General features: G+C 38.8%; 1 protein-coding gene across 8 annotated transcripts in view; it reads right to left on the bottom strand.

The window, feature by feature from the left end:
* Positions 1 to 798: 798 nt before the first annotated feature.
* Positions 799 to 21,943, bottom strand: part of LOC137169352 (DNA (cytosine-5)-methyltransferase 3A-like) — a 66,304-nt gene continuing 45,159 nt past the window's right edge. For 3 of the 8 annotated variants that reach the window (XM_067572470.1, XM_067572465.1, XM_067572469.1), the window contains 16 exons: positions 20,788 to 20,946; positions 19,974 to 20,081; positions 18,894 to 19,056; positions 18,181 to 18,324; positions 17,852 to 17,896; positions 17,006 to 17,085; positions 15,438 to 15,550; positions 13,837 to 14,020; positions 10,898 to 10,982; positions 10,606 to 10,751; positions 10,249 to 10,339; positions 9,891 to 10,039; positions 8,187 to 8,272; positions 7,982 to 8,051; positions 7,309 to 7,427; positions 799 to 6,754 (listed from right to left, as the gene is read on the bottom strand). In XM_067572470.1, coding sequence (XP_067428571.1) covers positions 6,613 to 6,754; positions 7,309 to 7,427; positions 7,982 to 8,051; positions 8,187 to 8,272; positions 9,891 to 10,039; positions 10,249 to 10,339; positions 10,606 to 10,751; positions 10,898 to 10,982; positions 13,837 to 14,020; positions 15,438 to 15,550; positions 17,006 to 17,085; positions 17,852 to 17,896; positions 18,181 to 18,324; positions 18,894 to 19,056; positions 19,974 to 20,081; positions 20,788 to 20,946 — 1,884 coding nt within the window. In that variant the 3' untranslated portion in view covers positions 799 to 6,612. The remainder of the gene's footprint in view (positions 6,755 to 7,308; positions 7,428 to 7,981; positions 8,052 to 8,186; positions 8,273 to 9,890; positions 10,040 to 10,248; positions 10,340 to 10,605; positions 10,752 to 10,897; positions 10,983 to 13,836; positions 14,021 to 15,437; positions 15,551 to 17,005; positions 17,086 to 17,851; positions 17,897 to 18,180; positions 18,325 to 18,893; positions 19,057 to 19,973; positions 20,082 to 20,787; positions 20,947 to 21,943) is intronic. The other 5 variants (XM_067572471.1, XM_067572466.1, XM_067572472.1 and 2 more) reach the window with 3 other exon arrangements.

The raw sequence follows: 21,943 nt of genomic DNA, 5'->3' as shown, positions 1-21,943 counted from the left end.
AAACCTCAGTGGGGTAGTTGAAGGAAGAGTTGAAGTTGGTCGAAACGTGGCAAATAAATAAAAGGGAGCTCTGATTCAATTTGCAGGTACTCCTTGTATCTAGTTTAGTTGTTTGTATCCAGCACCTATCCCACTGAGGTTTTGCAGATGTGCACATGATTATTTTGTTTCATTGGAAAAAGAAAAGAAAAACATTAAGAAGGGAGAGTAAGTGCGTATTTCCAAAAGCTGTATAAAAGCAAGCACACCTGTCACTAAGAAAAAAACAAAAGAAAAACATGTCCCACTCATTTGATACCCCCTTCCTTATTTGGCACCCTAGACGACTACCTATGTGTCCTATGCCATGTGCCGCCCCTGTTCACTGACACTGGGCGACAATTTTGGCTTCAAACTGTATCATTCAAATTATTCCTCTTTGTTTACAGTTATTAAAAATAACCAGAGTTTGACACAGAAAGACAACTCCGGCTGTCTTCAACAAACCCTTGCAAGCCAACAAACTGTCACTCACAAGAGTTTGATGTGTTCTCCACACACACATTAACAACAGGCAAGGAAAATGCTGAGTATTGCTGTGTTCATTTGATGTCAGCAAACTTTGCTGAGCCACAGTGGAGACTGAAGAGGGACCTGACATCAAAGACAGATTAGTAAGCTGCTTCTAAGGGGGGAAAAAAATCCCCAAAAAATTGAAATTCACATTGAATTTTGACTTCAAAGTGATATCACACAGTGGATTTGAGTAGTTAAACCTTTAACTGTAACATACAGTTAGATAACACTGGGCCTTTAGGCTAAATCACAAGAAACAGTCCTTTTTTTATTCACGGTTCATTTCTTACATTGTTCAAGTACAAAGTTAAAATGCCTTTTTAATTAGTTCATATTCATACAAGAGTAAAATAATAATAGTGCCTTTTCATTACTACGACAAACTTAAATACAGTCATTGTAAAGACAAACTTGATTTATACTCCTAACAATATATTTTTCTTATTTTCAGATACAATTTTAGCACCTTTTGAAACACCACCAGTTCTTCTTTTCCTAAAAGCTCATCTTTCATTTAGTCCATGAGATGAGTGTCTGACTGCGCCACAGCATTGTGTCTGTAGGTGTTGTGCATGTATCTCTGTGTTTTGTGTGTAAAGAACAGTGTTTTGTGTGTATGTGAATGTAAGTGTATCAGTGTTGAAAACAGCGCATCACTCAGCCTAAAAGCTGTCGATAGGCGAACAGAAACATCATCACCGTGACATCCATCACTCAAAGTTGACGGATGTCAATCAAAACATCGACTTCATTCCTCATGCTTTTGTCCGACTGCACTCTCAAACAGATGCATGTTGAAATAACACCGCTTGTGTTGTCCTTGAAAACTAACATGAGCTGAAAATCAGCCAGTGGTTTCCAACCTTTTTGTCTTGTGACCCTTTAAAATAAAGCAATAGCTGGTTGCATAATAGTTTGTATGCTTTTATATACAAGATGCAATTCAAAGAGACAAATATTCCATATTATTTCATGTCTAATTTTCAAACTAATTCACAAATTCACTCCTACTCAACCAGCCAGTGTTCAAACCTTTATTGTGAGTAGGGGTACATTTTCAACCAGATTTGATTATAATTACATCTTCCTTAAATCCTACAGAGCATAATATCTGTTCCATAATCTTCAATAATCTATTTACGTCATAACGTAAATATTTTTAACAGAGAGGTCATCAATAAGGCCTTTTCTCCCTAACCCTGCACATAAAGTTTTGGTATTTGTGTGTCAGTCTTTGTCAGTTTCAATTTTAATCTGTGCAAATCAAAACAAGCCGCAGATTGTTTTAGTATTTTAGAGGTCTAAAGAGGGGAAAATATTCAATATTTCACAAGAGTCTATGTTTGCAGCTCTGTGAGGCTAACATCAGCAGCTGATGTTAAGTGAGTAGAAGGTCGACCATATTCACCCTCTTTGTTTAGTGTGTTAGCATACTAACGTGCTAATTACAAAAAGTACAGCTGAGGCTGATGGGAATGTCATTTAGTCAGAAACCAAAGAATTGAGCAAATCAAAAATTCTGATGATGATGATGATGCTAGATGAAAAGTTAAGGGATCACTGATGTTATTATAAATCTTCCTGATGGGGACATGAATGTCTGTACCAAATTTCAAGGTAGTTCATCCAATATTTTAAAAGATATTTCACTCAGAAACATAAATGTTGACTTCATTGGATATCTTTAACAAATTTCATGGCATGTAGATACATTAGTCTGGTCGTCGACTGGACGACCGACGCTGCCATGCCACGAGTTTGGCATAAAATATGAACTAAACTCTGTGTAGTAGACATTTTCTTTCTTTTTCTTATCTATCTTGTTGATTATTTTGCCCCAAATTTATCTTACGACTCTTTAGGAGGCGATGAAGCCCAAATTGAAACTTTGGTTTTTGCTTCAGGTATTTCAACATCGCAGCCGGTGTTATTTCAGCTCCTCTCTTATTTGAGAGTGTCCTGTACCTCATCAGTTCAACAATTTCTTCTGGCATCCTTGGGTACAATAGAACAAGTCACTATACTAACTGTAATATATGCTTTCTCTAGCCTCTCTCTCTCCCCTCTAGGCTGAGACTGAACTGAACTGAGCACCAACCTGGAACAGTACACACACACAATAACAGATTATTATTGTAATTATTATTACCATTATTATTATTATCATTACTCCCTAATCTAACATGGAATCAGAGATTACACTGACTGACTGACATGCAGCACCTGGGGGTGGGGGGTGGGGGGTGGGTGGGGGTTTGGGAGCACCAAGCGGCGGAGGGGTGATGATGTCACACCCAGCGGCGCCGTGGAAAGCCTGATGGCAACAGGCGGCCGGCAAGAAACACAGTGTGTATGCATGTGTGTGTATGAATGATGTGTTTTGTAGCAGAAGGAGTTTAGACAAGCATGAGCCTCGGCACCATGTTCTGCGGTTATGAGTGTGTTTCCAGCAAATGTGTGCGTGTGTGTAACCTGCAAAGAGCACTGTAAAAAAGAGCAGAGTTTAAAAAGCACCTGAAGGTTGGTTGTATAAACAGAGAGTAAACATGATGGAAAAAAACCTGCTGGTTTACTGTTGGTTTTTTGTGACTGTTTGTGCATGTGTGTGTCTGTGTATAGGTGTGTGTGTGTCTGTGTATAGGTGTGTGTGTGTCTGTGTATAGGTGTGTGTGTGTCTGTGTGTTTGTGTCTGTGTATAAGTGTGTGTGTGTGTGTTTGTGTGTGTGTGTGTGTGTGTGTGTGTGTGTGTGTGTGTGTGTCAGCATAGACTGCACATGTCCAGTTGTTAGCTGGTATCTGAGGAAGGTCAGAGGATTTGGAAGGCTTCCCGGAAAAGATGGTCGTCTGAAGACCAAAAGCACCAGACTGAAAGATTTTTTTTCCTCAAGAGACAGCCCTGTTTAAATAAATAATAAATCAGCGTAGAAGGACATTTACACATTATGTCTGTGTTTATAATAGTCTTGGAAACACTTTATTACATATCTGCCACAATTGATGACAATCAAATCTTCTTTACTTGCTTATTTTTATTCAAGATCAGGGAGTGTCTGAGTTAATCCCAGAATGCATTGGGCAAAAGGCAGAAAAAATACCCAACACAGATCCTAGATGTCTTCCTCTTTGATATAAGGAAACATCTGTTATTTATACAGGGCTATCTGTTTCAGTCATAGGAAGTAGAAAACCAGCATAGTGTCAACAGAGTAAAGGTTTTCCTCTGATTCCAGTGGACGTCGCTGTGTAACTGGAGGACATTTTGCATCCCTATTAAGTACAACAGGAGCCAAATCTGCAAGGGCTGGTGGACTGTGACTGATTTACTGGTCACTTTCACTTTTTCACCAGACAAAAAAGGGCAACATTGGGGCCGAGGCACAAGAGAGGCTGTATTGTAATTGGAAGGTTTGAGGTTTAATCCCCCTATTGACTCCCTTTTACATTAAATGCTGCTGAAGTAACATGCTGAACTCCTAAAAAGTTCACTAATGTTTTAGTTTGTTTCTCAGAGGCAGTGCGGCTGTGGAGGCAGAAATAATCTCGCGGGAGGTGTTTAATCTCACAGGTTGGAGGGTTTTTTTGTTTCACACCTTAAAGGGACAGGAAATCATCACAAATTCCCTTCATGGTGGTTTAATAATACTGCTGCTTTTTTCAAAAATCCAGAAATGGACATGAGAAGAGGTGGGCAAGAAAAGTAGCTTTTGAGGAGAAGAAGGATGCTATACTGTTGCACAGCTGAGATTTTCACATAAAGTCCAGAGAGCAGACTTTATGCAGCGTCATGTCAGAAGTATAGATATGAACACTGAACCTCTTACAAAACGAAGCGACACTGATCAATCCCTCAAAATCTACAGTAAATAAAACTGACGACGTTGGCTGACATTCGGGATCTTGGAGGCTGACCACCTACACGACAACGCTTCAGACAATGAAAGAAGCTCTCATGATGTGTAAAAACAAACTGAGCCACGCCGAGGACAGAGATAAACCTTACGTCATCATTTCACAGTAACTGTTTGTGTCGAGGGATTCTTGAACAGACCATTCCTCGCAAAGAGAAACAGGAATCTAGCAAGAACAGTTTTATGACACACATACCTTTATTTGATAATTCTGATAAATTCTAATTGATAAGTCTCAAGCTACTGTATGTTTAGATTATGTGGAACACATTTTACCCCACAATGATCTGAATGATTTAGATGCAGATATTAACTGTAACATCCAATCTCAGTCTTGAAGCCCAAGGCCTGAGTAGTAGTCAGGCAGTAGAAATACTTAAGATGAAACATCACAGTGTAACAGTTAACAGTAACTAATACAACACAACAGCATTATTACAAATGTGGTATTGTACACCACCAAAAAAAACATGAGGAAATATATCCATTTTTTAAAAAAGTTACAAGACAGAATATATCTCATAATATCCACCCAAGCTAAAGTTAGGCTAACCTTAAAATACAATCGCTGCCAAAAATGCTCCAAAACCATCAAGAACTTATCAAAACAGTACAAAGTCTTTACAGAAGCGCACAAGTAAACCGTGGATGTGGGTTTTGACAACTGAAATGCATGCACCGATATTCTATATTTCTATGAGTGTATGAGAATGGCCTGAGAATGGCCGTATGTGTTTACTGTATTTAATATGTTTACAGTCATTCTAGTCCAGTGACGTGTAACACTGACCCACAATGCAAGTGTCGCCTCGTTATCCACATTCTCTATACTGCTTTATCTGACCACTGGAGGGCACTGAAGAAATAGACAGCTGCAGCACTGAACACTATGATCTTGGCTCTGATTTTACTTAAAAAGTATTTTCAGAAAGGCACATGCACATCCATAGATGGCTTGCAGGTACTGGGTAACAAACATGAACATAGGAAAAAACAGGGGAAGATAAAGATATTTTTTGCCAGAAAAACTGGTTGTGTGGTTCGGTCCGCCGAAGTTTAACTCAACTACTGAGATTATTTGGACCTCCACAGCGCCTCCCTCGAGAAACAGAAGAAATTACAATCTGCTTTAGTTGCAGTCGAGTCAGTAAAGGTTTCACAATAATCCCATCTGAAAAGAGTTTGCTTGTTCTTTTTCCTTTTACAAGCCCCTCAGCACACTCTGCCCAACACAATAAGTTTAAAAAATTCCTGATCCACTAAAGTGGCTCGTCAAAATGTCAACTTTTGCTGCCTTTCTTGGCTGGTGTTGCCTCCACGTCTGCTTGTAAGCATTTGGTTAAACTCAGTTAGGGACACAAAACTGCAGCGACTGAAACAACCAGAGACGGTTCAGCCTCCAAGAGCACCAAAAACTGTAAAAGTGTTGTATTAAAGTGGCACCATTTGGACTCTATCACTGCCTGACCAGCACCACAAGCTTTAACTGGTGTGTGTGTGTGTGTGTATGTGTGTGTGTGTGTGTGTGTGTGTGTGTGTGTGTGTATGTGTATGAGTCTGTGTTTGTGTATGTGTGTGTGTATATTTGTGTTCATTGCACTGTAACACACCAGCAGCACTGTCGCTAAGCATGAATACAGAGTTAAGTGTTATGGTTCAGAGGGATTCATTGGTGTGTCGATTAATTCAGAGAGATATTAAAAACAAAAATTCGGGGGCGTCTTTGTCGGTTTTGCACCCCGTGGAGGTTTGAACTGAAGCTACTACAACACAGTAAAGCCAGAAGACATCAGTTTCAAGGTCGGGCAGGAAGTTTGTACGTGAGGATTTACAGTACAGAAATCCTGCACCGATGTATGTGTGTGTGTGGTAATCAGCAAGGTAGCACCAAGGGGACTACGATTAGCCAGTGGTCTACATGGGAACTAGGAAAGCAGTCCTTTACAGTGTGTATGTATGGGTGTGTGTTTATGTCTGACTGTCCGGTCATCTGTGTCATTCTGCATCAGCCAACCTTCATGTACTAGCTGTACACTGTGTGTAATTATGTGTGTTATTAGATACTGTTTATGTGTGAATGTGTGTGTGTGTGTGTGTGTGTGTGTGTGTGTGTGTGTGTGCGTGTGAGAGAGAGAGAGTTGGTGTGTGACTAGTTGCAGGCGAAGTACTCCTTGAGTGGGGCGAAGAGGTGCCTGATGACAGGGACGCTCCAGGAACGTCCCAGCAGCCTTTGCCTGGCCAGACGACTCATGTTGGACACGTCGGTGTAGTGGACGGGGAAACCGAACACCCTGGAGACACACATGAGAACATTTTTAGATTGGACTGGAGAAAATCTTATCACATTTTAAATCTTAATAAACTGGTTTGTAGATGTATGATGTAATGGAAATCGTGTCATCTCCAGATTGGCTGAAAATTATCTTCCTTCTGCAGCTGAATAAATAATTTAAAAACCAACTGACAAAGTTGATAACTGGACTCTTTTTATTATCTCATGAAAAGTTGACAGCTTGGAGATACATAGTTTTCTTTGGACTCTTTTGGACTTTTAAAGTTATATGTAAAAAAAAAAAAAAATCTGTGAATTTATACTATTCAAATATGTACGTACACGAGTGTCATGTTACACGACTCCAAAAAGCTTTCACTTTCCACATATCTAGTCCTGTTCTTCCTAAACACTTTACCACATACACATGCCCTGTTGCTGATTTCCTGAACAAAAGGTCAAATTTGTGTAAATACAAATTGTTAAAACATTTTTTTTAACTCACAACCTATTGCTATGCAGCTCTGGGTTGAAACATGAAAAATGCAAACAAACACACACACACCACTGTACCTTTCCATCTCAGTACACCAGAGGATGTCCTCCTTGTTGTCCATGTAGACAGGGAAATGCTCATCTTTCCCCTGCTTCACAGAGTTGGAGCGTGTCGTTATCGTACGCAACTTCTCAAACTGGAATTAGCATCCAGAACCAAACACACGCAAACACACAGACAGACAGACAGACAGACAGACAGGCACACACACACATATCCTTTTTAATTCTACAGCTGTCCCCCTCTTGTGCAGTTATGATACAGTACATGGTTGGTTCAAATTGTGGATTGAAAAAATGACTTTCTCAAATTATTTTGCTCTTGCTGGCAGAGCAAAAGTGCAACAATAGCAGCAGGAAAATGTAGGAAAATTGGCATTAATTATGGATACATTACTGAGAAATATATGTATTAATTCACATTTCCAGACATGTTAGTCCATGGAAGAAAATAATTTTATCTCTATGAAATACACTCATAGATTGTCAATTACTAAATGTAAACTTATCATTTCATGAGTGTTGGCCAATTTCCAGACTTAAAACGTAACATTAATATATGTTCTGCAGTTGCCTAAACTGTCCAAATCTCCCTGTTAGAGACCCGAATCTTTGTTTGGCACTAGGCAGAAAGTTAGATACTGTATGATAATATGCACAGACACACTCACACACACACACAAGTGGATACCTTAGCTGTGCGTCCGTGCTCGAGGCACTCTTGTAGGTCTAGCTTGTCGTTTGTCATGGGCGACAGAGGTCTGCAATTACCAAAATATTGAGAAGAAATGAAAAGACAAAATCATCATCAATATGTCATATAAAAACAATATCAGGTTTGGAGTCAAAAATTGTGTGTGTGTGTATGTGTGTGTGTGTGTGTGTGTATGTATCACCTCGACATGCCTGGCAGGTTTCCCCAGAAATATCGGGCACGGTGGGCAGCAGAGACCTCCTTGGCATCGATCATCACTGGGTTACACTGCAGAGGAACAGCAGGGTTTACTTCCTGTTTCACTTAACATGAACATCTGTCTGAAAATGAGACTCTTTTAAACATCATAGGTCTGTTTCTGTGTATATTATTACACTACACTCCTCTCCAGTGGAGCCATCTTCCAGTTTGGGTCACCCTCTCTGTGTTTAAGAGTAGGCTTAAAACTTTGCTTTTTGATAAAGCTTATAGTTAGGGCCGGCCGGGCTCGGCTTGGACCAGCCCTTAGTTATGCTGCCCTAGACTGCCGGGGGACTTCCCACGATGCACTGAGCTCCTTTCTCCCCCTCCTCCTCTCCATCTGTATGCATTCATGTCCCATTAATGCATGTTACTAACTTGGCTTCTTCTCCGGGGTTTTTTGGATCATGGTCGTTGACCGCCTGGTTATGGATCGCAGATTTCTATGGATCGTGGTTGTGGACTGCCTGCTGCCATGGTCCTGCTTGACGCCCACGCCTGCTATTATTATTATTAGTCATATTTCTATTATTATTATTGTTATTGTTATGATTGTTGTTATTATGCTTCTCTGTGTCTCTCTCCCTCTCCCTCCTTCTCTCTCTCTCAACCCAACCGGTCAAGGCAGATGGCTGGCCAGCTAAAGCCCAGTTTTGCTTGAGGTTTCTTCCTGTTAAGGGGACTTTTTCCTTGCTGCTGTTGCCAAGTGCTTGCTCATGGGAGAATATTGACTCTCTGTTAAATAAAGGATATGGTCTAGACCTGCTCTATGTGAAAAGTGCCGTGAGATAACTTCTATTGTGATTTGGCACTATATAAATAAAATTGACTTGACTTGACTTGACAGCCCTGATATAAAATCCCACAAGTTTTCCATCTGAACTTTTCAACAACAAAAAAGAGCCTTTTCATGAGACAAAAATGTCTTTTTTTATTGCAGTTTACTAATTGTAGTTTTTTGACAGCTGATCTAAAGAGAACACCATCTAAACTAATGAATAAGTGAAACAGAAGGTAAAATACATTGTGATCAATTTTAATTTTTGATTTTATATGACGTCCCATGACTCTGTGGCTACAGGTGTCACTTTCTCATGTGCTAACTATGTGTTTTTTGCTTGCAATGTGTACTTTTTTGGTGTCTATGTTAAGAAAAAATAACATCTTTGAGTATCTAGAAAAGCGCTCTATAATCTAAATGTATTGTAAAGTGACCAGTGTACATTCATAGACGTTCATAGAGATTTCACTAAAGAACTGGGTCATGACAGGTCTCTGACATCTTAGTAATGTACTGTTTGTCCCAATATAGCATACATGTCACGTATTTACTGTTAAATCACCTGCTGTGCTGTGTCATGTTACCAATTCAAAAAAAACGTAAGGAAGGAAATATGTTCATTTAATAATATTTAAGTGGCCGATGTGCATTCGCTAATCTCCAAAGATTCACCAAAAACCTGGGTCATGGCAGCTGAAATCCAACCACAAGAGGGCAGCAAAGCTGTCTTCTGCTCCAGTTATCACCACTCACGGCTTCATGCGTGTGATTTACTTTTAACGCTTTGTCCGAGTGTGTATGGGATTATTGTGTGACCTGTAATGGGTCAATCTGTGCAGGTGTTTGTGAGTTTGTTTATTTTACCTCTAAAAAGCGTGAGATGTCCCGTTTGTCACTGACTCCCATGGCGACCACATTCTCAAACAGCCAGAAGAACGGCCGCTCGTCGCCCGGTTTTGGTCGAGCCTCGTGTAGCAGACGGTAAAACTCGAAAAACAACCGGCCCGTTCCCTCTGCAGGAGTTCAGCATCCATATTTCATTTCACATGAAGAATTAAAAGTAATTAAAGGCAGACAATCGTCAGTGCCTCAACATTCGTTTTTAATTTAATTATTTAAAATTTCTTTGCAAATACTGAGAAAATTGTTTTATTATTTATTATTCATCTTATTTTTCTGAACTTATACACAGCAGAAAATTGATTCAAAGACCCCTTCTCACCATAAAGGCCTTTCCGTGCAGGGTTGACTATGGAGAGGTCGTTGCAGGGGCTTCCTCCTATCACCAGGTCAAATGGTCCCCACTCTTCGATCTAATGGGCAAAACACATCATGAGGTAACATCAGCAGAGAAAAGGGGGTTAAGAAGCAGTTTGGTGGAGTGAATCAATCAAAAAGAATCAACTGGAATTTCAGCTACTTCCTATGTAAACAACTATAAACAACTATGTAATAAACACTTCCTTATTGCTGCATGCTGTGTTCAAATGTATCTTCAGTAATCTAAACACAAGTGGTCTGCTGTAAACACAGGTGTCAATGTCCCCAAATGTCCCTTACAGAGGAGAATTTCACTTACATGTTTGTGGGTTACGTTGCGCACATCGCCCACGTACATGATACGTCCCTGGTGTCGAACCATGCCAACAGTGATGGAGTCTTCACACACCTCAGACGCCACATACTTGTCGACCTGGATGCCCAAATCCTTCAGCACCAGCAGACCTGAGTGCACACATCATTTCATCAGTACAACTGTGGGAGCGTTCACTGCCAAACCATCCGTGTTGAGAAGTCTTTTACACAAGCAGCGAGTCCTAAAATGTTACAGTCACACACACACACACATGCACACAAGCTTGTTGACACACCTGTTGCAATGCCGTCAAACAGGGATAGGACTCTGATCGGTTGCCTCTTCTCTGCTGCAACTGGAGGATACAACTTGGCTGGCTCCTGAGAGAGAGTTAAGAGAACAAGATTAGATTGTCTGTAAAAACAGAAGAGAGCAGACAGAACATATCACAAGTCAGCTTTATTCATGATAATGATCTGGGCCTCATTTCCCACAAGCACCTTCAGGCTAAGATGATTGTAAAATCCATCTCACAAACGTTCTTAAGCTTAAGACGTGTTTCCCAAAAGCACAGTAACTGCAGAAGGAACCAAAAACTACATGTTTTATTTGAGTTTTCACTGTTTTTGTACATTTTTAAGTCTACACTTTTTACACAAACGCTGATGTTCTTTGTTAAGTGTTGATGTTTAAAATAAACAAACACAAACAAACATTTATTCAATAACTGATCTGCCAGTTTGTGTCGTCATCGTCCTCCTGTCCATCTTCTTGCATCATATTTTCATCTCTTCTGGCTGAAACGCAACTTTCTTGTGTATTTTCCAGTTCTGTATCTTTTCTTTTCTTTTTATTTATTGTGTGTATGTTTATCTCTCACTTACATGCAGTAGCTCTAATGTAGAAATGATGACAGAGTGACATGCATATTCCTGAAACTTACAGGAACAGCCACCGCTTCATTTTAGTTTTAATATGATCTTCAGAGTAACGTCTGCATCGAGCAGCAGCTAAATCAAAGTTTACTTTCTTCAGTCAGCTTCCATCAAGTAACTCATTTACTTGAATTATGAAAACTGTACGTAGACGGTTTATTGTACATTATGCTTCATCTTCAATCATCTTCAATCTTCATCTTTCAAGTATGAAAAAATGTATTTGTGTATGTGTTTACAACATTTGCATTTTGTGATGTATTATTCAATATATAGCTCAACTTACAGACAGTTAAATATACAAAGTGACTTTGAAATGTTTTCTGCATCATCCTCATCACCATAGACAGCCCAGCTTACGAAGCTTTTAACAGCATGCGCGTGCACTTGCTTAATTTCTAAGATCCAAAGATAAAATGAGATTATCAGGAAACAAGACCATGTTCTTTGGGCAAAAGTCTTGCTGAAGAACATCAATAATTGAATGTGAACATTGTTTTGATGTGTATTATGCTTTATGAATAATTTATACTGCCTGCACAATTATTAGGCAAGTGAGTATTCTGACCTAAATAAATATTTCTATGCACCAACTCTAAACCATATAAACTTGAATTCTTATTGGATTGAATCATTTTCAGGTGATATGTATTTGTGTAATAAGGGAGGGTGTGGCCTAAAGTTATTAACACCTTTTATTAACGTGTGCATAATTACTAGGCAGCTTCATTACCTCAGGTAAAATGGGCCTTGAAATAGCTTAACTATTGAGGTGTGACCACTGGACAATCAAACAAGATGTTGCAAATAGTGTGAAAATAGTGTTGCAACAAAACGCATGGAGAAGAAAAGGGGCAAATTACATGCAAAAGACCTGAGAAGACTTAAATGTGAAGCTACCAGGAAGCCATTATCCTCTAGAACTGCAACCTACCTGGAGAGGTACAAGGTGTCATGTGATCAGAGACATGGCCGAGGTAAAGCAGGCTGAAACATGACTACTACTGAATAAGAGACACAAGTTGAAGCATCAAGATTGGGCCAAGAAATACCTGAAGACAGATTTTTCAAAGGTTTTATGGACAGATGAAATGAGAGTGACTTTTGATGGACCAGACTGATGGGCCCGGGGCTGGATCACTGGTGGACACAGGGCGCCACTTCAAGTCAGGTGAAAGCAAGGTGGAGGAGGGGGTACTGGTATGGGCTCCTGTCAATAAGGATGAGCTAGTTGGATCTTTTAAGGTTGAAGACGGACTAAAAATCAACTCCCAAACCTACTGTCAGTTTCTAGAAGATATTTTCTTCAAGCAGTGGTACAAGAAGAAATCCTCAGCATTCAAGAAGGCCATGATCTTTATGCAGGTAAATGCTCCATCACGTGAATCCAAGTACTCCACTGCTTGGCAAGCCAGCAAAGCCTTCATAGATGACTGAATGATGACCTGGCCCCTTTCCTCACCTGACTTAAATCCTATTGGGAACTTGTGGGTCCTTGTCAAACATGATATTTATGGTGAGGGATGACAATACACCTCCTAGAACAGCATCTGGGAGGCTGTGGTTGCTGCTTCAGCAAAAGTTGATTGTGAACAGATCAAGAAACTGACAGACTCCATGGATTGAAGGTTCATGTCAGTTTTTGAAAAGAAGGGTGGCTTTCTTGGTCACTGAATATTTTTGAAAGGCTAAAAATGTTATTTAATTGTCATTTGTAATTTAATTGCTTTAATTCTGCATCCTTTTATACAATATTCTGAAAGACAAAGAGACAAAACTCCCTTTTCCTTTGTTAAACATTCAGGTTTGAGGTTCAGCAACATTTTGGATCAACAGAGAGTATTGTATTTGCTCAATAATACAAATTAATCCTGAGGAATACAATTTGCCTAATAATTGTGTACATAGTGTATAGGTGACAAGCCCTGGCGCATAACCTACACTGATCCCCACATATCACTGTTTCCTGTTTGACTGTGTTGTATTTTACCTAATTTTTCTGTTGACATTATGATAGCATACACTATTCGATGTAGGACGGCAAATATATCAAATTTACAACATTTACTCTAACTGACTTACAGTATACTGTCAGGACTGAACTGAAATGATTGCACTCGTTTTGCTCAGTGAGGAAAATGATGTAGTTCATTATTTATTATGCCTGCAAAACATAATGATATAAAGGATAACGGTGCATCTTTTCTAAACTCGGTTTTTAGAATGGTATCATTATTATATCATATTTATATTTATATATTCTATGAGGACAAGACTTCTCTTTCTCTCTCAGACTTACGAATTCCTGTTCGTGGTTGTTGGCAAAGAAGTGCTGTAGTCTGCAGGGCCAATCGTCCCGTCGCCGCAGTAACCCGTAGGTGTTTCGAGGCCCACACATGTAACAGTTCCAGGGGTCTTCTTTGATGGCTGCTGCCGCTGAGCCGGCTCCTACCATCAGATCCACACACTCCACACAGAAACACCTGCACACACACACACACACACACACACAGAGGGATTCAACATGTTTTCCTTACATTTCTTTACTAGACTGATGATTATGCAATATACAGATACAGATTTTTTAATACTCACTTTGAGGACAGGTTCACAATTTTTCAAGTCTGTCCTAAAACAATATTCAGGTACCCAGATGAGCATTGACATGTTTTTCCTCGCTGTAATCATTCCATTCATACTGACCATTAGAAGATCCCTTCATAATGCACTTACAATGTAAGTGATGGAGGACAAAATCCACAGTCCTCCTTCTGTTCAAAAATGTATTTAAAAGTTCATTTGAAGCTATTATGAAGATTCAGCCGTTCAAATTTGTCAGATCAAGTGGATACTTTTTAGTGACAAAGTTATGATCCTTCCACTGCAGCTGAACAGGAAACTTTTAAAAACATTTTTGCTCAAAATGAGGACTGTTGATCTTGGCCCCCATCACTTACATTGAAAGCACATTTGAAGGGGATCTTTTAATGGTCAGTATGAACAGGAGGAGTGATTACAGCGAGGAAAACCTCTTTCAGTGTTCATATGGACACCTGACTGTTGTTTTAAGACAGAATTTAAGCTTATACCCATGGCTGATTTTTGTGAGTTCAATGTGTTTATTTTTACATTAACATTAAATAGTCATGACTAAATAACCAACAACCAAATTTAAAGTTAAGAAAAAAAAAAACATCCTTAGGTATCATTTATTAATGACCAGGACTGTGAGGGTGTGGTTTGATCAGATTTGATTGACAGTGGGCTGGAAACATACGCAAACTACCCCACAACTGTCATCAGATTCTGGTTCCAATGTTGCCAAATCCTTACTAGTGAAGGGGAGTACATGAAATTGTGAGTCTGATCCTCCTCAAACCAGAAAAACAGAAATCTCTCAAGTGAAATAACCACAACTGTTTTAACTTTGGCAGAAATAATATGTTTATGTAGCTGATTGAGAAAATAGGTTTTCAGGGCCTTTAATTTAATAATTATATGTTGCCCAGATCGGATGGCTGGGTTCACATTTATCTTTCTGATTTTCCCCTTAAATAGTTGAAGCTGTTTTTTGGGGGAATGACCACATTATAGTTGGCTTTGGGCTCTGTATGCAGTTTTGTGGTGAAGTTTGCTTTCGTCACTCCTGATCTCTCCTGTGCTGAGTATATGTTTGCAGTGACGAGATCAGAGCCTAGACACCAAAGTCAACTGTGTGCTCTGTATTCACATAAATAAACCTGCCAATAGAAGGAACCATAAATGAAGTTTTGACTTTCATGGGTAGATTGTTTCTGTTGCAGCGAAAACCAAACTCTTGTCCCGGGCCACAAAAAGAAGCAACTTGCTGGTTGCCAATCCCAAAATCTTCAACAACAGAGTGTACAGATCTCTACTGACCTACAGCAGTTGTTGTTGCCACACATGAGCACTTCCCTGCCTCCACAGCAGATGGTGCAGTAGGACTGGTAGCCATCGTCGTCATACTGGTAGGCACACTCCAGGAATGAGTTCTGCCAGAGCACAAAACAGAATCAGGAGAAGGCAGATGGAGTGTGTCCTTGTTGTTTTTCCGTAATTAAATCTTACATTTGGGGAGTATGGGTCAGTTTACATCTGTTCATTTCCATGTGTCTGTGTAATATCGCAGAAATTATATTGCGTTGCTTGACCCTGGAGGGCGGAGGGAGCGGCAAGCACAGGGCAAAACAAGGTGAGTGGGCTTCAGCGTCGAGCCCTCAGGGGGACTGTAGCAGTTTCCTGGTTTAACAACAGTGGAGGCTGTGTGCAGCTGTGTTTAGCAGTTGAGCTGTGACTAATGAGTATTTTCATTATCGATTAACTCTCATTTAGTTTATAAAATGTCAGAAAATAGTGAAAAATGTTCTCCACACCATCCCAGAGCCCAAGACTGCTTCTTTAAATTGCTTGCCCCCCAAAAAAGATAGAAAATTAATTGATTTTAATGAAATTAATCATTATCAAAACTGTTGATAATTTTCCTCTTGATTTACTAAACAACTAATTGAAATGTGATCATTTTGGCACCATATGTATGTGCATTCAGTCAGTGCCACTGAAGCTGCATCATATGTACAATATTATCAATACTTGTTTTCAAAGATAACAGTGGTCCATAGTCAGCATAACTATAATACCAGGGGTTCATGTAAAGGCCCTCGAGTAAATAATGTAGCCAGAAGTTTCTTTTTTTACACCAGTGCTACACTTCCAGTTGTTAAAAATGAAAGGGGCTTGTACAAGTCAGGTTAGCACTTATTTATTGAATAGGGTCACTGATCTATAATGAAATATTCAATTACATTTTTACTTTATCTATCAAATTGTCTTTGTTGTGCTTTGGTACTTTGATGTGGGTGTTATTTTGTGATTTCAGGATTTTATTGTTTAGTTTTATTATGAACGTCTTGTGTTTCTTTATGTTTCTTTGTCTTTTAACATCGGACTATGCTGGAAATATTTGTTTTCACTTTAACATGTTATCCTTTGGATTTTGTGTCTGTAAACCATAAATAAATCATATCATATATCATATCATATCACTCTGTATACCATTATGGAAGATGTTATGTTTGAATTCAATATCACAATATAAACAAATATTAATAGTTTTTTTTCAAAATTGTCATATTTATCTCAAAATGATACATGTATGCAAAATCTTTTTTTTTTCATATGAAAAAACTAATTGATGTTGTGCAAAATAACTTTGGTCCGCTGTTAATCACTACATCACAACAAAACTCTCCACACATGTTAACAAAAACTTCAGTAACTGGTTTTGTTAGTTTTAGTTACAAATTGCTTAGAATCATTAATTTGGACAAGAGAATTGTAAAATGACCACACAATATGATCCTATCATGATGAAAACATCTGACTGAAAGTCAATGAAATACAATATTGACTTCCAGTCTTACTGCTGAGTTTATCTGTGAGTATCTTACTTTGCAACCCTGGCACATTGCTCCTACGAAGAGAGGATGCTCCAGAGAGACGTTGAGGCTTCCGCAGGAGATACAGATATCTGAACAAATAAATAAAGACAAAGATCATCCTCACACTGCTGTATTAACACTTTGTTTACGTTTGTCTAGGAATTAATATGTACAACATGTAAGACATTTACTGCTACTTAACCTCAAATAACAATAATGTGCTCATGATCAATAACAAACACTCAATCACTCAGGCCCTCATCTTAACCCACCAGTGAATTATTCTGCTGTTGCACTGATTACAGGTCTTGATGGATGACAGAATAATGTGAACAAGTACAAAAATTTAATTTCAGAGATGCTTCCTCCGAGCTATAGCAACTAACAATTCACATCAGTGTAAAATCCATCCTATTGACCCTGTTAATGCATTGAACAGGAACAAAACAACTGATTACGTAACAACAGTGTAATAACTTTTCATTAACCACAGAAGATTGCCTCATGAAGGGATAATCTGAAATGATAATGTAAGTCATAATGTGACATTTAAACTATTGTCACATTTTCAACCCATTTACAGAACGATTTTGACAAATCATAATGTTATTTAAAATATGACTTGCCAGAAAGGGCAGATGATAAAAATAAGTTATTGGTCAACTCTGTACCTACGGTTAAGCAAACCTTGGACTAAGAATTATATAAAACAATGCTGTATAAACAATGTTTGTGACTCAGAAGACATTGTACAGTTCCTCTCCTCTGCAGAAGACATAATACTGTTAATACATCACTTCTTAATTTCAAATATTCCTCTAAGAATTGAGCTTTAATTATTTCCAAAACACTTACCTTCTATGTTCCTGGTCTTCTTTTTAATCTCTTGTATGAGTCTCTCTGGGAAAAAAAACAAAACAAGTAAAATTTATATAAACGTGTAGTTTATGACATCTGATTTCATCTCAGAGAATATTTTCTCTTGTAGAGATTTTCTATTACTGACATAATAGTCTGGTTGTAGTGTGACTTTCTGCTTTCAACAGTTTCTATATGAAGAGTCAGTATACCAGCTCTAATTTCAGCACAAATTGACCTTTTTTTCTTTCATGAGTTATAATAAACATAATTTTCAGCAAAATGATCATTTTTATTTCACAATATGTGAATAAGTGTATGTTTACCTCTGGTCCCTTCGTCGATCACCTCTCTGATCTTTGCTTTCTCGGCTGAGTTCTTGCGTGGTTTCTTGGCAGGGGGAGGTGTGTACGCTGCCTCAGGTTCTGCCCACATCTCTGAGAACGCTTCTTTATATGAATTTTGCTCCTCTGTGGGGATAAGGACATAGAATTAACAGAATTAGAATTTTTATGCATAAGAAACATGACGATTTCACCTTTCAAAACAATGACCTGATGAATGAACTGCCTGATGAAGGTCTGAGGACCAAAATGTCATTAATAAAGTGACTAAAAGTGATGGACGGTGACTTTAAAATATGAATACATTAGAACTGGTTTCAAGCTGTTGAGTCATCCATTAAGGTTTTCTGTATACTTGCTGGATTTATTTGAAAAGAATATCACATTTTAAGTTCTGACACCTGTCTTCGTTGGTGATGTAAGAATCACTGTGAATGCTGCAAAAACGAGGGTTCAATGTGACATGCTAAGCTCCCAGATATGGTGTTGTGGCTGAGGTGAGCAGTAGGGTCTCGCATGAAACTCATCTCTTCTGGCTTTCCAATGTAACATGAGTGAGGTATCTACCGTTTACAGAACTGGCCACAGCTTAATTTTCTTGTCTTTATAAACTTGTTCCATGATGAGGTGAAATTTGCTGTATGTGATCACAAAATGTATGTCCAGTGTGTGTTTTATCAAGTAAAATGTTAAACCTGTATGTATACCCTCTCGAGGGTCCAATGACTGCGGGCCATTGGGTAGGAAGCCAGTCATGGCCCACTCTATCATCTGTCTGGTCTGAGGCTCGACCCCCTCCGCGTCATCGCTTGCATCACAGGATGCGGGAGTGGGCCTCCCTGCTCGACCACTTGCCACCTAGACACAACAAAAACACAAACACACATGCAATTAGTGCAAAGTCTTGTTACATTTTCTATAATATTGATCAGAATCAGAAACACTTTCACAAAATAATGAAAATCACAAGTAAAAAAACACAGGGGCCCGCTCACATGTTAAACAGCCCAAATCACAAGACTGGAGCTGCCGATTCTGTTGCCTTTATTTGGCTGATTTATTCTCACTTTTAACAAGCAAAACAAAAAACATTTCCAGAGTCTAACATGAAGTCAAAGATTGTACCGACCCCCTGTTCTACCCACATTTTCTACATGTTTGCTGAAGAAGCCTAAGCTCAGTCCCACCCCTTCCTTCTATCACAGCCAATCATCATCACCTGATTTACCGTCACGATAAATCCAAAAAAACTCAAAATATTAAGTTGACATCAATTCATAAGGCAAAAGAAAAACTTTACATTACCTCAATAAATCAGCAAATTCTGAGAATATAATTTGCCACCAACACAAAAACTGACTCTGACAGTGCAGTAGAAAAATGCACAGTAACCATAACGACACGTTGAAAAGTCAAGAACACAAGAAGAAGTGAACAATTGTTTCACTGAAAAAATAACTCACAACATATGAGATTGCACTGATACACCCACATGCGATCACTCATAAACTGTGGGCAGAGCTAGTTGAAAACAACCTCCACAAATGCCAAAATACCAGTCGACATCAAAGCAACTCTGTGGATCTGTGTTACATAAGACAAGAATGAGTAAAATGTGGCCTTTAGACCTGAACATATTATACTTGGGTATTTTAGATGTTGACTTTATCCACAGAAATTTCTATTCATATTCATATTTTCTGCTGTAGCTAATCAAAAATTGGAAACCCCACAAACTCTGACGTTGAGAAGCTGAGCAGTTGTGGGCTCCTTACCTGCAGAGCCTCGAAGATGGCTTTCCGGTACATGGACTGTTTGTTGTAGGTGGGCTGGTGGAAGGCAGATGAGAAAGAGCTCAGAGGCATCAGCTTCTCCACACAAACCTGGAAACAGAGATGTGATAACGAATGTCATTAAGATGACAATCAACAGACAAAAACAGGAGAACATTAAATTATCAACAAGCCCTTCAAATCCTTAATTAAGGTGACTTTGGGTGCAGAATTAAGCCTCGTCTAAGCAAAGACAGCAGAAGCTGCTTTCCTGTGTCTGTGATGCTTAGGTGCAATATACAGTGTATCTTATCTGATCTTATCTTATCAGGGTTTTTACTAAATTGTAAATTCAAATGAAAAAGTCAAATGAAATAGGTGAAGAATCAAGGTTTTCATCAAATCAAAGTAATATTAAGTGTCCACTAACAAAAGTTTCTGCTAAAAGTTTTGAATGAACACTGACAAACTTGTGTGAATAAAATGGTGTGAAATTTGATTTAAAGCTTATGAATGTCATAACTGGAACAGTATTCTGACTGTCTTTGCCAAAAACTAGTGTCTATAAAAGCATAAAATTGGAATAGTAGGGCTTAGGGTGTTAAGTAAGCGACTGCATTAAGGTCAAATTACTCGCTAAAAAGAATTGTAGCTGTAACAAGAACAGATGTTCTCCCACTCTCTCATTCTTTCTGGATGGGTTTTTAAAGTAGAAAAGCATTTCTGAGCCTTTGATGTGTCTCCACTGGAGACTGAACACCCACTGTACCAGTATCTTATCAATTCAGTCAAGCAGTTCCTCAATAAAAACACTCACCACAGAGAACTTGCTGTCTCCAAACCACATGACCCAGCGAGTCCCGTCAGCAGCTCGACTACGGCCGCTCATCCACCAGGATACAATCCTGCCAGGCCACCAGGAGAAACCTCGCAGTTTCCCAAACACCAGTGTACCGATGCCAAAGCCCCTGCCATCCTGTTAGCACACACAGAAAACAAGTCAGCACAGACAAGCGTCAAGACTCAGACAAGAGTCTGTTTCACCCTGTGCTCATGGTATAAGATGATATCTGTAAAACACTTCAATGTTTTATCAACAATAAACAATAAATACAGATGAAATAATGAGTATGGCAATTTCAAATGTATGCAACATAAATTATAATGACCCACGTATTGTCAATTTAACTTTAGTTTGCAACTAATTAGAGACAGCTGTAAAATTCAAAAAAATTAGGAAAATCTTGATGCTTTTCTTTGTCATACATGATAGTAAACTGAATATATTTTGGTTTTGGACTGTTGGTTGGACAAAACAAGAAATTTGAAGACGTCACCTTGGAGTGTGGGAAATTATAATGAGCATTTTCACTAGCGACTGATTTATAGACAAAACAGTTAATAAACTAATTGAGAAAATAATCATCATATTAACTGATAATGAAAATAATCGTTAGTTGCATCCCTGCACTGAATGTTAGTTTTTAAAAGTGTCTGTAATAAAGGAAGAGTGCAACACAAACCAAAAAAATCTATTCAAAGCAACAGTTTGGTCTAGCGACCTTCATCAAGTTTCATCTTTTATTAGACCCTCATCAAGGTATCTGCTAAAAGTAACAAGACCAAAATGTCATGTCAAGGATAAGGCTGGTGGTTTTCTATCTTTTTCTTATTCTTATTTCTGAACCAACAATGATCTGATCTAATTATAAGTGTTGTGTGTGTATCCAAAGCCTGATTTATCTTATTCCTCTGTGCCGTAGACCTTCATTGTTGTGCAAAAACTATTAAACCTTTGCACTGACGTTCTTTGAGAAATTTACAATGTAGTATAAAGTCAAGAGGTTGTGACGTGTAGCACAACAAGCTAGCAAAGCTCTGTAAACAGAAGCACTTTCCCGTGCGTGCACAGTTGCCTCTGCTTTACACAAAACTACTCTCCGGACTAATAACGTAATTGGTGTTATTAGTCT

Source organism: Thunnus thynnus, chromosome 18, assembly GCF_963924715.1.
Source record: "Thunnus thynnus chromosome 18, fThuThy2.1, whole genome shotgun sequence".
NCBI lineage: Eukaryota > Metazoa > Chordata > Actinopteri > Scombriformes > Scombridae > Thunnus > Thunnus thynnus.
Note: the sequence above shows the minus strand (reverse complement) of the source record. Positions and strands in the feature narration are given on the sequence as shown.